The sequence below is a fragment of the Photinus pyralis genome, unplaced genomic scaffold (genome assembly GCF_008802855.1).
Source record: "Photinus pyralis isolate 1611_PpyrPB1 unplaced genomic scaffold, Ppyr1.3 Ppyr1.4_LG2, whole genome shotgun sequence".
In the NCBI taxonomy this organism is placed as follows: Eukaryota; Metazoa; Arthropoda; class Insecta; order Coleoptera; family Lampyridae; genus Photinus; species Photinus pyralis.
Genome location: NW_022170403.1, coordinates 32,368,924 through 32,385,448, shown reverse-complemented (window position 1 = coordinate 32,385,448; position 16,525 = coordinate 32,368,924). Strand labels below are relative to the sequence as shown.

The 16,525-nt window shown below is 37.0% G+C and overlaps 1 protein-coding gene across 8 annotated transcripts in view; it reads left to right on the top strand.

Annotated features, from left to right (window-relative positions):
• Positions 1-16,525, top strand: part of LOC116162790 (protein unc-80 homolog) — a 46,053-nt gene that overhangs the window by 3,888 nt on the left and 25,640 nt on the right. For 6 of the 8 annotated variants that reach the window (XR_004143611.1, XM_031476498.1, XM_031476501.1 and 3 more), the window contains 21 exons: positions 974-1,003; positions 1,178-1,310; positions 1,360-1,560; positions 2,568-2,848; positions 2,898-3,136; positions 3,612-3,799; positions 3,881-4,029; positions 4,101-4,227; positions 7,927-8,095; positions 8,145-8,283; positions 8,331-8,446; positions 8,498-8,688; positions 8,733-8,948; positions 8,997-9,132; positions 11,087-11,353; positions 11,403-11,476; positions 11,530-11,677; positions 11,724-12,058; positions 12,103-12,272; positions 12,321-12,480; positions 12,532-12,779. Coding sequence is in view for 7 of the 8 variants with exons in the window: in XM_031476498.1 (XP_031332358.1) it covers positions 974-1,003; positions 1,178-1,310; positions 1,360-1,560; positions 2,568-2,848; positions 2,898-3,136; positions 3,612-3,799; positions 3,881-4,029; positions 4,101-4,227; positions 7,927-8,095; positions 8,145-8,283; positions 8,331-8,446; positions 8,498-8,688; positions 8,733-8,948; positions 8,997-9,132; positions 11,087-11,353; positions 11,403-11,476; positions 11,530-11,677; positions 11,724-12,058; positions 12,103-12,272; positions 12,321-12,480; positions 12,532-12,779 (3,717 nt within the window). In the remaining variant the exon portion in view is untranslated. The remainder of the gene's footprint in view (positions 1-973; positions 1,004-1,177; positions 1,311-1,359; positions 1,561-2,567; positions 2,849-2,897; positions 3,137-3,611; positions 3,800-3,880; positions 4,030-4,100; positions 4,228-7,926; positions 8,096-8,144; positions 8,284-8,330; positions 8,447-8,497; positions 8,689-8,732; positions 8,949-8,996; positions 9,133-11,086; positions 11,354-11,402; positions 11,477-11,529; positions 11,678-11,723; positions 12,059-12,102; positions 12,273-12,320; positions 12,481-12,531; positions 12,780-16,525) is intronic. The other 2 variants (XM_031476502.1, XM_031476499.1) reach the window with 2 other exon arrangements.

Sequence of the window (16,525 nt, the reverse complement as noted above, 5' to 3'; positions counted from 1 at the left end):
TGCGTAGAATCCAAAACAATTCGTACTTTTTCGATCAGACTTCTCAATCAAAAGTTATAGACTAGAAACCAATTTCGAAAGAAAATTCAAAGGGCTGTAACTTTTGAACTAGTAGTACAATCTTGGAACTGTTTGAAATTATGGATTCTACAGCCCACGTTCTATAAGAAAAATTTTTTTCCGGGTCGATCTGAGAATTTTTTTTTCGGGGCAAAAAAAAGGCAGTGTATAAACCTTCCTTTTTTCCAAAAATCGACTGCACCAAAATTTCTCGGGAAAACACTTTTTCTTATTAATTTTGGTGCGTAGAATCCAAAACAATTCGTACTTTTTGGATCAGACTTCTCAATCAAAAGTTATAGACTAGAAACCAATTTCGAAAGAAAAGTCAAAGGGCTGTAACTTTTGAACTAGTAGCCCAATCTTGGAACTTGGAACATTTTAATTTAGAGAAGTTATATAGGTTTCGTAACTTCTTGTATTAAAGACATATGAAAAACCTGTCAAGTGTAAAGTAAAACATTAAAACTCATACGAAAAATATGTTGGTAGTAAATATCATATAACATATCATATAAAAAATCATGTGAGATATATTATAGTGTAAAGGTACCTTAAGACAAATCACAATGAAATTTCTCAAAATGAAAGTACCTACAAGCGAGCTAATTGAAATTCAGGCAAGTTGTGATTTGGCTTATTGACTGTACAAGACTTACATATCACCTGTAGGTAGTGTTTTAAAATGATACGAACATCCCCCTAATAAACCATGACCTCCTTTGATGTCTGTATCAGTTATAAATGGGCTAAAGTTGTATTATAGTATACTTGCAACAGCTTTAGCTCGTTTGGAGGGGATTCTTGATCTAAGAATGCTTACTGCCTAGTAATTTTAGTCCCGCCCACTACTATCTCTTATCGTTTAGTGTTTTGTTTTGTATTTTCTTATACTATGTTCTGTCTCTCTTAGCTGTTTGATAGATGAGTTGACGGCTGGAGGGTAAGTGGCTGTGATCTCATATTCATGCTTTATCTGCAAATTTACAATTTTTGAAATAGTCATTTGCAGTAGGTACAATTTGCAGATAGACTTTCTTAACTTTTGTTAATGGCTATCTTGATCTTGGTTTCATACAAACTACCGCTGTAAACAATTAAAAACTGTTTGTATCAGATACATTGGTGAAATACATTGGGATCGGAGACGAACCAGCAAATCCGAAGCGCCGAATCGACGTACGATTAACCCAATCATTACGGTCACTGAGCATACACCGACGCCATCTCCTGATTTCTTACGAAGACAAGTAGGCGAGTTGAATTTGCTGTACCGGTCACCTGTCACATGAGTCGTAGGGTTCGATTGATAGTCAGTTGGATGCTATTAGCTTTGGCGTGGCGAAGCCTCCGGCACGTTGGACTGAGCGCAAAGCAAGTTTGACTAGATCGCAAACCGATTCTAACATCACGTACACTACAGAAGATATTCCAGAAGCTCCTGGTGCTTTCTGTTACATAACTAAAGATGGTGATATTGATATACAAGTCGTTTTAAAGGTAGATTCTTAATACACGTTTAATTTTCTTGTGTAAATAGCTTTTTACTCAAGTGTAATGCAGTAGGCGAGTGAGGCTAATTCATGGTAAAGTAGGTACTATGTTGCGTTTGGTAAGGAGTAGATGGGGGTTGACTATTTTTAGCGCATTTTCCAACGAAGTTGGGTGCGCTATTGCAGCCACTTTCTCTGTCCGTCCGTCTGTCCGAGGCCTTAACTACTCCTACAGTTTTTAAAATATTTAGTTCGTTCTTTTTGCATTCGGTAGCGTATCGCTCTGGCACCTGAGTCAAGGAAAATCTTGACGATTGAACTGCGCATGCGCAGGCTGCGCAATGATAACTTTTTTTATTTATTAATATATTTTGTTGAAATTTTAATCACAGATGCTTCTATGGTAAAGGCAAATATATCGCATGTAGTAAAAATCAGATGTGCGCATGCGCAGACTGCGCAATGCCAACTTTCTTATTTATGGAGATATTTCTTTGAAATTTTAACCAAAGATGCGTATAGTAAAAGCAAACGTATTGCCGGCCCGTGTAGCGCAGTTCAGTGGAAGCTCGACTGCGGTACAGGGTCCCTGGTTCGAAACCGGGTTCGGGCATGGATATTTGTAAATGTATAGTGGGTTGGGTTGGTAGAGCAGCCCGGCTGAAACCCCGCCCACTTAAAAATAAAGGCAAAATTAAAAAAAAAAAATATTGTAAATATCAGATTAATAAGCGCATGCGCAGGACGCGTAATATCAACTACGCAGTAAGTGTCAACTTCCTTATTTATGAAGATATTTCTTTAAAATTTTAACCATATATGCCTCTAGTAATATAAAACATAGCGCACATAGGTATGGCCTTTGGGGAAGTATGGATCAATTTATGGAAAATGCGCTGAAGTTACTCGCCTTAGGGCGAAAACCTTTTTACTTGTTTCATTTTTCTCAACAAAACGTGAATGAACTCAAGACCACACAATGTACTGCGGTGCAACAATAAATTTGTATTTTAGGCAACACATGCTGCCGTTCTAAAGGATAATAGCTGTTGTACACTAAGAGTGCTCGAAGTAATCCTAAACTTGGTGGAGCTCCTAATGGACCTGGGGGTTTTAAAACAGTGTTTGCGAGAAGAGGTTTTAGCGGAACACACCCCAACCTCCGTAGCCGATTCCAGTCCTGGTAGTAAACCAGGTAAAAAATCCCAGACGAATCCAAATTTGGGAGGACCGGAAACTGACGCCATTAATAAATCAGTGTCCTCCCATTATCTTCTTATGAATATTATTGTCAGGTAATGTATATTTAATAATGTTGCGGATGGATGATTTGTATTCGAGTAGGGTGTTGAAACATTTGGGTTGTCCACATGGTTGTGCGGATGGTCAACGTGGACCGGCCGCCGAATTCTTACGGACACAATGTCAGAACGCGTTCGCAAAACTCCACAGATCGAGTAGCAAGCAATTTACAAAGTTTTTGCGAGACTACGTTAATTACCAATCGCTCTCTGATGTTCTTGATCTCTTTCACGCTTATGTCGGTTTCTGTATTGATCCGAGTTCACTCCTTTCGCCTCTCAGTAAGTGTTTGTCTTGTCTGTTACACATTTGTACCTAAACACTTCATTGTACTGTTGACTCTGTAAATTTCGTGTTGCTAAGACGTATGGATGCATGAAGCTCATTTTCGATTGTAGATTTGGTGTCTCTAGAGTGATACGCATCCATAAGTGCTTAAAAACCTACATAGCACTAACAAAACTTACATCAGTTCACTTCACACTATAATCTATCCTAAAAGACTGGTGTATATGCTATGCTTTGCTCCATAGAGAAACTGGTCTTGTCTCCTATAACTTCATTTCTGGACATGAACGTCCTTAGAGTAGAGGTAGTGGCTTTGAAAAATGATAAACTTTGAACTGTAAAACGTTTGTTCTTTGGCAATAAGTACGATATTCGTTCTACTATTAATATTGCCAATAATTAGTTATGCAGCATCAAAAAAAGATCTTATTTCAAAGCTATAATCGTAAAGTAATATTTAATTGTCAGACCAGAAGCGGGGCTCTAGCAAGTCGCCAGACAATGTGTCGCAAAGTGGTTATGCCACGAACTTTGGCGCAGGCCTGGGTGGTGGCGGTCTTCGTGGCATCGAAGGTCAAGTCATCTCGCACGTCTTCAAAGCGCTAGTCACCCGCTTCGTTAAGTCGACCAAAGAGATTAAGGCGATGGAAAATCTGGTAAGTTCAGATTTCAGCACTTTTATTTCTTACACCATGCCTAATGCTCACAACAAATTGAGACGCTTATATTTGCTTTAGTCAATGTATTGCGAAGTAAGGCAACTTATCACTTATGTAAAAGAAGCGCACGGAAGCACATTTAGGCGTGTTGCACTCAGCGCACTACTTGATACCGCTGATCGGCCGCATAAAAAAGAATCAGATTTGCAAACGACTCGGGTTATAAGGTAAGCAAAATGATTCCATCGATAACTTCAACTGAAACTCTCTGCTAATATATACATCATATCATTGACAGACATATACAGCAAACTGAAGTGGAAGAGCCAGAACCTACAGAAGTGGTGGCGGAACAGTCATTTTCTGATGACCGAAGCGTTAGAAAGTTATTATTTAAAAAACGTAGTACATCGTCTACGTGCGCAGTAAGTACCTACTTTTAAAAAAAATGTAAAAGGAGTATAATTTTGGATGTAGTTGTCCAATCTTTAAAATTCTGGCTTATTTGATTCTTCTCTAAGAATTTTTCGAACGAATTTGGAGGTAAGTGTATATCTATTTCACCGGAAAATCTTTTCTAAAAGATTTTGATCTGTAGAATCCAAAACGGCCAGAATTTTCATTAGAGTAGATAATCTGGGATGGGTTTATCTTACTAAACTTTGTCCTGTAATTGGATTTTCTGTAAGGACAATAAAGTTATTATTATTATTATTATTAAAAAACTCTCTTTAGGCTCTGATTGAACAGTGGGCTAGGGAGAATGTGAAGATCTTAAAAAAATTCTTACCTAAAAATATCCTTATGAGATTCTATCAAAATTCTGGGGGTTTAGAATAAGCTTTGTATAAGGTTCTGAAACTTAGTGAATTCTTCAATGTATTTATTGCAATATTTCAAATGCACACAATCGTTTTTATTTTACAATTCTGCTAATTCTGTTTTATTTTTAAACATCAAACTGGCGCCAATATGACTTCAGCCCAATAAACGTCAAATTCATTTTCGGTTACATCCAGAACCACAGGACGCTTCAAAGTTTCTTGAGCTTTCTTCACATCAACGACTCTGACCCGTCCATCTCTCCCGGGATGAATTGCTACAATTAATCCTTTCGACCACACGTTTCTTGGTATAGCTAATTGCGCAATGACGACTAGATCACCAATTTCTATAGCCCTTAAATCATTTTGTTCTAAGTCTAAAGTCGGCAAATGCTCCTTGATCCAGCGTTGCCAAAACTGTGTAAGTCTCCATTGTTTACCAGAGCAGAAATCGATCGAGTCAGCGTTCACAAACAGTTGCGGTCCACCTGATGAGCCAAGAAGAAAGTGATTTGGCGTTAAAGCTTCCTTATCAACATGGGCCAACGATAAATAAGTGAGCTGTCTTGAATTGAGTATATATTCAACTTCAGTCAGCAATGTATTTAACGTTTCTTCTTTTGAGGCAGTGCACTTGAGCATGGCACTCACTTTATGGTACGTGAAGAGGAGAGGTTTCGCATATTTTTCTCTTTTCACTCACTTCCAGTTTCGCCGGAAATGGTCCAGGTTTTGAGTTTTTAAATGGTACACCCTGTATATTTGTACGTTTTTGGATTTCTGAGACAATTCTGAATCAAAATGTGACCTTTTCAAAGGTTTTTACGCCTACTTGATTTGTTTACAGCCACTTTTAATATTGCATCTAGATGGCCGTGATCGGACTCAAACCAATATAAGGACCTTAGGTGATCTCACAAAATCACAATCAAAAACTTTTAGTGGCTAATAAATATGAGAGACAGAAATTTGGCAAAATTACATTTTCCATGATGCTTAGCCATGATGCATGATGCATAGTACCTCGCAGTTGTTTTCATGAAGTCTTCCTTGGAAACCAAAACACTCAACATGCAGGACATGCAACGTTTTGCAAGCGTGAATTGTCATCAGTCGGCTCCAAAATGGCGGACGAGCTTACGGGCTAAGCTTACGGACGAGTCAGCTGTGGTATATACAGGGTGGTGATTTGCTTAACGCATCATAGGGATTTCAATGTAAAATTCACAACATGCGATTATTGGCTCTCCAAATTATTTTAGAGCAAAAATGTATTAAGGTTTTTTGTAGAAAAAATTTTTTTACGTCAATCAACCGTATTAGTTTTCAATTTTTTACATAATAAAGACGGAAAATTGGAAAAATAAAACCCGCATCTTTTTCAATAATTTGTGATGCCATGGAATTTCATAATACAAAAACTACGCCAATATCCGTCATGCCATGGAATGTCTGCTATAAAACAAATCAAATTCTATCAAAAAGTATTATATTTTGAACAGCGAATTCAACATAAAGAAAGACCAAATTGTTAAAAACGGTTTCCTAATATAACAATTTACAATAAATGTTCGAATAAGTTACCATTAACTGCAAGACAGTAACCAAGTCGATCATAAAATCCATTTCGAACAGCTGCTAATTGATAACTGGATATCTTTTGTTTTAGAAAATTCCATGGCATCGCAGATTATTGAAAAAGATGCGGGTTTTTTTTTCCAATTTTCCGTCTTTATATGAAAAAAATTGAAAACTAATACGGTTGATTGGCGTAAAAAAATGTTTTCTACAAAAAACTTTAATACATTTTTTCTCTAAAATAATTTGGGGAACCAATAATCGCATGATATGAATTTTACATTGAAATCCCTATAATGCGTTACGCAAGTCACCACCCTGTATAGTAGCTATAGGCTGGGGCTGGTATCATTGGAATAATTGGGCCAATATTGTTTCAAGGTCAGTTAACAGGGGTTAGGTACTTGGGTTTTCTTCAAATTGATGTCGAAGATCATCTTAATCATCTACCTTTAACAGTTTTATGGCGAATTTACTTCGAGCAAGATGGAGCATCGCTTTACAATACCAGAGAAGTTCTTAATTACTTAGTAGAACATTTTAATAATCAGCTATTGTAACAAATGGATCTCAACCGGACCTCACTGTGCTCGATTTCTCTATTTGGGGGTGACGCCTCAAATGTTAGGACGTGTGTAAAGAAACAATTGAACAGGCTGAATAATGTGTTTGTTAATTCTCTTAATTTTTCTTTTGTTAACTTGTTCGTTTGTTAATTTTGTTAAATTTGCTAATCTAATCGCAAATAAATTACTATCATCAGATTCTAAAAAATCCGTTTTTCGCAAAGTGCTTGTCAAAAAAGGGTGGCGATTTGAAAATACTAGTTGTTTTATTTCTGTCTCTGTCTCTCATATTAGCCGCTAAAACTTTGCGATTATAATTTTCTCAGATCACCTATAGGTCCTTATATTGGTTTGGGTCCGATCATGGCCACCTAGATGCAATATTAAAAGTGGCTCTAAAAATTCAAGTAGGCGTAAAAACCTTTGAAAACGTCACATTCTGATTCAGAAATGTCTTAAAAATCCAAAAACGTAAAAATATACAGGGTGTACCATTTAAAAACTCAAACCTGGACCATTTCCGGCGAAACCGGAAGTGAGCGAAAAGAAAAAAATATGCGAAAATTCTCCTCTTCTCGTACCATTTACCTGTACCAATTCTCATTTTGATACACCTAATACTTATGGCTTGTCTAATAGATTGGTTGACACCCTGTATGCGCAAAGTGCACAATGTCATCTTTTTTATTGATGGAAATATCCTTTTAACCAAACATTCTTCTAGTAAAGGCAAGCATATCGCATATTTTAACCATCAGCAAACTGTGCAATGCTGAGTCACTTATGGCCGTATGCCCGACAAATTTAAGCGGAGCTTAAGTTTAAGCGTTGCTTAAAATCCACGGCAACCATTGTCGCAATAATCGTTGCCATGGATTATAAGCTAAGCCTTGCTTAAATTTATCAGTCCATACAGCTGTTATTTATAAGAATATTTATACCACAAGTTGTTTTCCTTTGTAGACATAAATATTCCTTTACATGACCCTTCGGGAAGTTCTGATTAATTCATGGAAAATCCCCTAAAATTGCGCCTTATGGCGAAAACCTGTTTTTCATTTTGTTCCCGAATTTTTTTAATGAAAATCACATTTGTCACATGCTATAATGATTCATAATTTTGACCGACTGTCCTAATAGAGAATCACACTTTTAGAGTCTACTCGAAACTGAAGGCGAGGAGGCAGCAAAGGCCAGCCAAAGCCCTCTCACTAACATAAGAAAGAAACACCACATCTTAACTCCCAGGCAGAGTGAAAAAGCGCTTGGTATCGGCGACGCTGGTCTGATCAAACCGAAATCCAAATCGAGAATCGGGGGAATTGGTCTGTTTGTCATTTGATTTCGGTGTCTTTTTTACCGAATGGTTTTCAGTTAACTGGTTTAAACGTGACACTAATGCGACAGACAACAACGAAAATCTTGACAGCAGCGAATCGGCAACGGACGCATCGAGCTTTGTTAAACAGAAGCATCAGACACAAAAGCCACCGACAAAATCTGCCAGTGCGAGGTAAGATTTAAGAACTGGTCCCAGTTATTTTCTAATAAATTTGGTAGCAATGTCAGCCAGACGTTTCAAAGAGCGAAACGGCGCATGGAAGACAGATTTAGCAAATACGTCTTTAAAAAGGGTAAAAAGAAAGACGGGGGCGCCGAGGAGCCCGCGGGAAGCTGTGAGTAGTCAACTTAAATACTTACTCAGTCAATAAATACTATTGCTTTAGACTTGAGCAGGCGAAACTCTTTGGAATTGGGCGAAACGTCGAGGGAATCTGAGTTTGTCGTTTTAAAAGAACGAAAACTAGTCTCAACGCTACCGGTATTAAATGGAATCCTACGCTTTTCGTTCCTTTTAGAAACCTGCCCGCCCGGCTCGGTTCCGGATCCACACCTACTGGCAGCGATTCTCGATTTGGTAAATGATGAAGTAACGCTAAAAATCTTCAGTAAAATTTTTAGCCGCACTCTGCTATTGTATCCAGAGCAGCAGTTCTGCTGGAATGTTCGTACTTTGTGCACTGTTGCAATAAGGGACAGTGGCCTTCGTGGATGAAGCTTAGTTTTCCAATGTTTCGACCGTCGGGACCGTTGCCAACACGTGGTCCCAATTCCGGTATACGTCGCTCGCATATTACCCAACGCGCGGCTGGTAAAATGTTTTACCAATGGGCTGAGGTATGCGGACGAGAACCGAATTATTTACGCACAAATTAATTATTGTAGATAGTGGGTGCGCGGTTGGAGGAGTTAATTAATGAAGATAAAAATCATCAAGCGCACATTTTAAACTTAGTGGCGGACGAAGGTAAACAAAAAGAGCTGTTGATGCAAGACGAAGAAGAAGACTTCTTAGATGAAGGTAAGCAACTGTTTATCAACTCTGGTGCAATTTTGTAAATAGCAACTCGGGTAAATACTTATTGCAGTTTGAGAAAATAGTGCAGCTATAGGAAAAGTAGTATAACGTGCCGCTCGTAATTTGTATACAGGGTGTTTTTTTGGGAGTTTTAGTTTCTCAGAAAGTAAAAGAGGTAGGTTTTTGAAAATTTGTACTTAGGAGTTACGCTGAAGGCCGAATCAATGTAAAATATTTTCAAAATGGCCGCACTTCCGGAAACACCGGAAGTAGATAGTAACTTCGTTGTTTTAAATAGCAACCCCAATTTTTTATTGGGTTTTTGGAGTCTACGTGAAATTTCAGTTCTTTTGATATCCATATGTCGATATTTGCCATTTATGGTTTTTAAGTTATTTTGACTAAGAAAAAAAATGGCGGATGCAGATGGTACCTTGAAAATTGATTACTTGAAAACGGTTGTAGTCATGGCAACCTATTTTTATCAGTGCATATAGAATGAATACAGCTTTCTTTTAGTGTCCTTAAAAAAAAGTTAATTTGCGTAAGACCGCCCCTATGGAGATCCAAATTTATGAAACTTCAAAGACTAAAAACTCAGTTTTATTAAATGGAATGACCATTTTCTTACTATTGCATGAGATAAAGAATCGAAATGGGCATATTTCGACAATACATGTTCCTATAGCTATCTTTACCAGTTTATGACTTATTCCCATTTTATTGAATTGACACTATTTTTTTCGGATTTTCTTTTTAGTAGTCGGCCATGATTTTATAACAATTGAATTTTAAACAATTCTAGTGACACTAATCCGTCACCTACTGTTATAGGTTAACATAAGTTTTTCAAAAATCGAAAAATGACTCGCAGTGGTTTCACCTATTTTGGAATTTAATTGTTATTTATGGTGAAATGGGCAGAATCGCGGCGCGTGCTTTCCGTACATTCATTCGAACACTGGAACGAAATTGTATGAATTTTGGAAATGTTGTACCTACCCCCAAATGCACTACAAACCGTTGAAGCACAAGTGATACAAAGCTCTACAAGAGAATATTTAAGAAAACGAATTGAATTGCAAATGCAAGATTAACAAAATAAATTCAATGTAAAATATAAAAACCTTCGTTGAAACATTTTTTGTATGGAATTGTTGCTAGAACAGGTATCGCAATACCTCTCTGAATTTTCAGACTTATACATTGTTTAAGAAATTCAGTTGAACGACTCTGTCTAGATTTCTCAAAAATTTTGCCGTCCTGTATCCTTAATAAATGACATATTTATTAATGAATTATTTAGACTAGAATCAATGATATTAAAGAATCCTTTTCTTGATTTGTTTAAAATTCGATTGATATAAAATCATGGCCAACTACTAAAATGAAAATGCAAAAAAAATGGCATGCAATAGTAAGAACATAGTCATTCCATTTAATAAAACTGAGTTTTTGGACTTTGAAGTTTCTTAAATTTGGATCTCCATACGTGCGGTTGTACGCAACTTAACTTTTTTTAAGTACACTAAAAGAAAGCCCTATTCATTCTCTATGCACTGATAAAAATGGGTTGCCATGACTATAACCGTTTTCAAGTAATCAATTATCAAGGTACCATCTGCATCCGCCATTTTTTTTCATAAAGTCAAAATAACTTTAAAACCATAAATGGCAGATATGGACATGTGGATATCAAAAGAACTGAAATTTTACGTAGAATCCAAATATGCAATAAAAAATACGGGTTGCCATTTAATATAACGAAGTTACTATCTACTTCCGGTGTTTCCGGAAGTGTGGCCATTTTGAAAATATTTTACATCGATTCGGTCTTCAGAGTAACTCCTAAGTACAAATTTTCAAAAACCTACCTATTTTACTTTCCCAGAAACGTTTTACTAAAGCTCCCAAAAAAACACCCTGTATAATACTGAAAGAAATTTAATAATTACAGCTAGCATTAATACGTACGGTTCTAATTGTCCAATGCCGCTGCGACTAATTGCATGCGTCTTATTATATGAAATAACAACGTTTCTTCGTGAAACCTACCAAACGTTACCGAAATCGTCCCGAATGTTTGGGAAGGAAAAGCCTCAAGCTTGGGATCGCATGTACAGTAAGGAGGCAAACAGGCGATGGAGTATGGCGCTCTCATCCATGGGGCACTCACAGACCTCAGCTCAAAGTCTGCAATCAATTGCCGGAGACCGCGAATCAGGCAAGCGAGAAAGCGGTTTGGTAGTCGAATAATTCGATTGTGTCTACAGGTCAGACCGAGCGAAAGATTAGTTTTGTGCTACACGAACCGGATGTCGAATCTGAAGGAAGCAGTAATACAACTGTAATTATTCGGGTAACTTTTCGAAACGTAGCTTAAGGTAAAATTGTTTTCAGGGCGAAGAAGTGAAGCGCATTGTGCCGCAACCTCGTCCATACTTACTACGTCGCAGTAACGCAGCGACCACGGCTGGTGGTTCTTTTAAACGCAGAAGCTTAAAGCTGAGACGAGGTACCAAAGAAGGCAAAGATATGGAGGTTGAATGTAAGTCGGCTAATGCTAAATGATTTAATTCATTGTAACATTGAAGGGAAAATCCCAGAAACTGTGAAAAGAACCGATTCAATTCAGTCAAAACGAAAAGTGAGCTCTTTATCGGATCGCAGCGATAATTCAGAACCTGGTGCCACAGGAGAAGCAAGTGGGGAAGAATCGCCAGGTGTCTTGAGCGATGATCAACCTCCAGAGAGCCCCAGTGATAGTAACGATACAGACGACACAACCAAGCACATGCCTTGGCTAAAGGCCATGGTGCAGATATCAAATTCCTTTTATTTTTATTGCACTCATCAACACTTCTGCCACCCGTACTGTTACCGCCGCATTATTCGCGGTACATCACGATTGATAAAAGCAGTGCGCAAGGTGATCAATTTAACAGTTAGTAACCCTGACTAATCTAGTTGTAGGTGTACGGAGAGGAGTTTGGTGTGCTCTCTGAAGATAAACAAGACATTCAATTTGAATTAAAAGGACACAAGCGTAAGAAATATAAAGGACAAAATCGAAAGGTGTCCGATCAGACGAGCTCACAAGTATCTCCAATTCGACGTAAAGACAGCATGGCAAAACGAGACAGGTGCTCAACGATCTAATTTTGATCGATACCTAATTATTTTACTTGCAGAATTGATAAAAATTTGAATGGTTCCCAAACGAGTAAACTCGCGTCGAAAGACTCCTCAAAAGATTTGGCCGATTCTGATATAGAACGTGACATATCCGGGGTCGTTATTGACAATAAACCCAAAGAGCAACCACCAATTTTAAAGTATATCAAAACTCAGGTATGTTTCTGTTCTGATTTCTGTGATACATCGCCTAACTGAAAAGTGTAGGTTAAAGATGGGTTTCACAGTCCGCTCGCTGTATTACTGAAAGGGGCAGTGATAATGACCGAAGAACAGTTTTTGGACATAATGCGCGTAGCTTGGGAATTTCTCTTGGAGTGGAATCAAGAGATTGCGGCGTGTGCAGCCTCGCTGTTTATTCTGTGTTCGGTTAAGGTACCTCAACAAGTTTCCGACCTGATGCATCAAAGTCTGTCGAATACGGATCCTTCTGTACGAATTAATTCGGTGCTAAGGTTAGTTGTTTTTCTTTATGGATTCGTGATCATTTTCTCGCTGGAATATCGCTCGTTTGCCCTCCTTGACAAAACCCCGCCGGTTAAATTGCCATTGCTATGAATTATTAACTTTGTGTAGTCAGACATATAGAACACAGACAGGATTTTTGGTATCAGGTATTTCACTCACTGAAACACATATAATTGTGATATTTTCTGGATTCTGCATTACGATAGGAGGGTGGACAGGACAGGGTTCACGCGTACGTAGGCCTCAAAGTCGGGCCCTTTGTAATACCACAAATTTAAATATACTACACGGATCATGGGATAGGCGATTGTGGAAACATCACAAACGCTCCAGCTGCTGGCGCACTTATATGAATGTATTAAATGGAAAGGTTTAGTTTGCGTCTCAGCTTAAAATAATCAACGGGAGTCTGTATAACCATGGCATAGAAGGTTTTTACTATTGGTGGTGATGAAACGCAATGTAATATGAATTTTCTCTTCGAAATTAGAACAATATGGGTGACTGTTCTCTCTCCTTTAATTTAAATTAATAAAATCCAAGAACATTAAAATTCTGTTATCAACTACCATAAATCGAAAGTTTTGATGCGTCTATACTTTCATACAAGGCATCCCTAAATGAAATTTAAACCAGTTGTCAAATTATTACAAAACATGCTTTCTATAACCACTCGAAAACTTTGCTCGTTACCTTTTTGTTTATTTTAACTTAATTTTACCACCCGCACATTAGATGTCTATTAAAAATTGAATAACGAAGTTGCCATAAAACTTAGAAGGCTGTGACTTTGCAGTATCACCAATTATCACGTGTATTTACCTACATACGCCGAACGGTCAAAATTAAACTTTTTTTGTGTTAAAAAAAATGACATGTCAATTTTCAAAATTTCAATAATAATAATAATAATATCCCTTTATTTTAAACTCAAACCGCCTTCATAAATATAAAAATAAAAAGAGATTGAAATTAAATGTCATGTTCTAAGCTAAAACTAAAAATTAAATTTAACGGAAAAAAATACATTACTTGTATTAAATCAACTTAACCCACAAAATAAAATCATTTCTGATAGTCGACGAGAGACAAGATGTGCACGCTAAATGATAACTTGTTGCATGCAGATCATGCTAATCGTAGACACCCCCCTTAAAATTTATGTTTAAAAAATAAAATAATCTTTCTTTAATTTATTTTAATTAAAAAATGTTTTCCACTGACACGGTTTGGACCAGATTTTTAATTTTACTTTTAAATGATTCGTATGAATAAGTTACCAAGTCATTGCCGTAATATTCTTGTATCTTATTAAAAACTTTATAAGTATTGAATAAAAAATTTCTTTGTCCAATCTTTTTCTTTGTAAGCGGTACATTACACTTATTGGATATCATCCATCTGGTAGAGTAATTATGTATGGGTAATTCCAGTTCGCTGTTCAGGTGATTTTTATATAAATATCGAGCAATGGCAATAAAGTATAACTGCTTTACGCCGAATAACTGCGATTCATGAAAAACTAGATGAGACGGATATCTCTTTGGTGTTTGTAATATGGCTTTGGTGATTATTTTTTGGACCATAACATAGTAGAGCTTGGACGTATCCGAAATAAATTTTCTTTAGAGAATGCAAGTGCAAGTGTAATTTTATAGTGTGAAATAGGTGAGTTTTCTAAGTTTACTTACAAGGTGTGAAACATGCACATTCCATCTAGGTTATTGATCAAAATATATCCCTAAATATTTAATTTCTGTTACCTTTTTAATGTAAATATCGCACTTGCAATGGATTTGACTACATCCAAGACAGTGTATTTGCAAGAGATCGAGCGTTTGTTGTTCTGATAGATTATACAATTTAAAAGTCATAAAAAACGTTTTATTAAAGTTTAGGCACAGGAGATTATTATCTAGCCAATGTTTAACATTAGATATGCTATTCTGAGCTTGCACATACACTTCCTCCCAGTTCTTTCCTGTTACAAGTAATACTGTGTCATCGGCATATGATACCGTTCGTCTCGCGACAGTAATCACTTGGCTGCTACGCACATGCGTATTACACCTTCCCATTAATGCACAAAACTTTAAATTTAAATTTAGAAATGTGAATAAAGAAATACCGTTCTGCGCATGTGCGTAGCAGCCAAGTGATTACTGTCGCGAGCCGTTCTTATATGATATGGCTACAAGGGTCCTGGGTTCAAATCCCAGGTAAGGCATGGCTGTTTGTGATTGTATAGTGGGTTGAGTGGGAAGAGTAGCAAATTGCTAACACTTCGCCCACTATAAAATAAAGGCAATAAAATAAATAAATAAATAAAATTAAAATAAAAATATTAACTTAGTGTGCTCGTTGCTGTTCATTAATAAGTCGTTTGCATAAATTATGTACAATAGAGGTCCCAAAATGGAACCCTGTGGAATACCACGAGAGACACCTAATTCTGTGCTCAACTTTCCATTACAGTAGACCCTTATTCCTTCCTATTACTCACAAAATTTTTTAATAGTTTACTTCCACTCCCACCTATACCATACAATTCTAATTTTTCCAACAGTCTTGGAATAGACACGCAATCAAAAGCCTTGGATAGGTCGAAAATTATTGCCATTGTAGGAATAGAATTGTCTAGGTTTGCGTAAAGATTTGTAGATAAATAGGTAAGCGCGTCTTCGGTGCCTAACTTATGCCTAAACCCAAACTGTTTTTCTGAAAATAGTTTATTTACCTCAAAAAAACTGTACAGTTGCTTTTTTAAATGCGTCTCAAATATTTTTGATATGCACGATGTTATTGTGATGGGTCTATAATTTTCCATAACCTGATTGTTACCGGATTTAAACATCGGTTTGACAATGGCAATTTTTAAAACATTAGGATAATTTCCATCTGTATAGCATCGATTCAAAATTATACTTAAAGGCAATCCAAGCTAACTTGATTTTTTAAATGGAACTACCAAGTTTTTTATTGCTTCACATGATAACATTTCTAACAAGTCAAGTGTGGCAGAAAATGAACAGGATGGGATATTTTGGGACACTTCAGGAATGATTGCTGTGCGGAAGGTTTCACTATCAATATTGACTCGCCATCTTGAAATTTCAAACTGTGATTTGTACCATAAGAACTGGCACTATCAAATATAGGTATTTGGTAAAGGCTTTATCGTACCACCCATTATCGATATCACCAGACTCATGGTGTCGATGGTGATGCTTTCGCAGCTTCCTCCTCTAGTTTTCTTTCTTCCTACGTGGGAAATAAGAATGTTCTCTTTCCAGTTACTTTGGAGTTTCTTTTCCATTGTTAAGACAACAATTGACTATTAGAAGTATATTAGATGACAGATAATTAAAAAGAAATTTCGCAAATTTCCATAGAAGTACAACGTTGCCAGTTAATCAAGGAGTTTTTTTGTTTTGTGCATACCAATCGAATTTAATCAAAGGTTTAATTTAATCATACTGATTAACTAACGGCCCGATTATTTATTGTTTGTGCATTCGGCCACTAATCTATCTAGATCTCGCCTGCAATCAAGCCCTGTACCCGATTGGAATCTTGCCTACTGCGCCGCCTTACTATTACTGCATATGTATTATTACGGTAAACTTATCTCAATCGATTAGGCCCATGGAAGCCTTCCAAACCTCGACCTTCACAGCTAAGTGTAAAGGCTAGTCCTAGAAATGCCTCCATGGCCAAAATTGGCGTGGTTTTC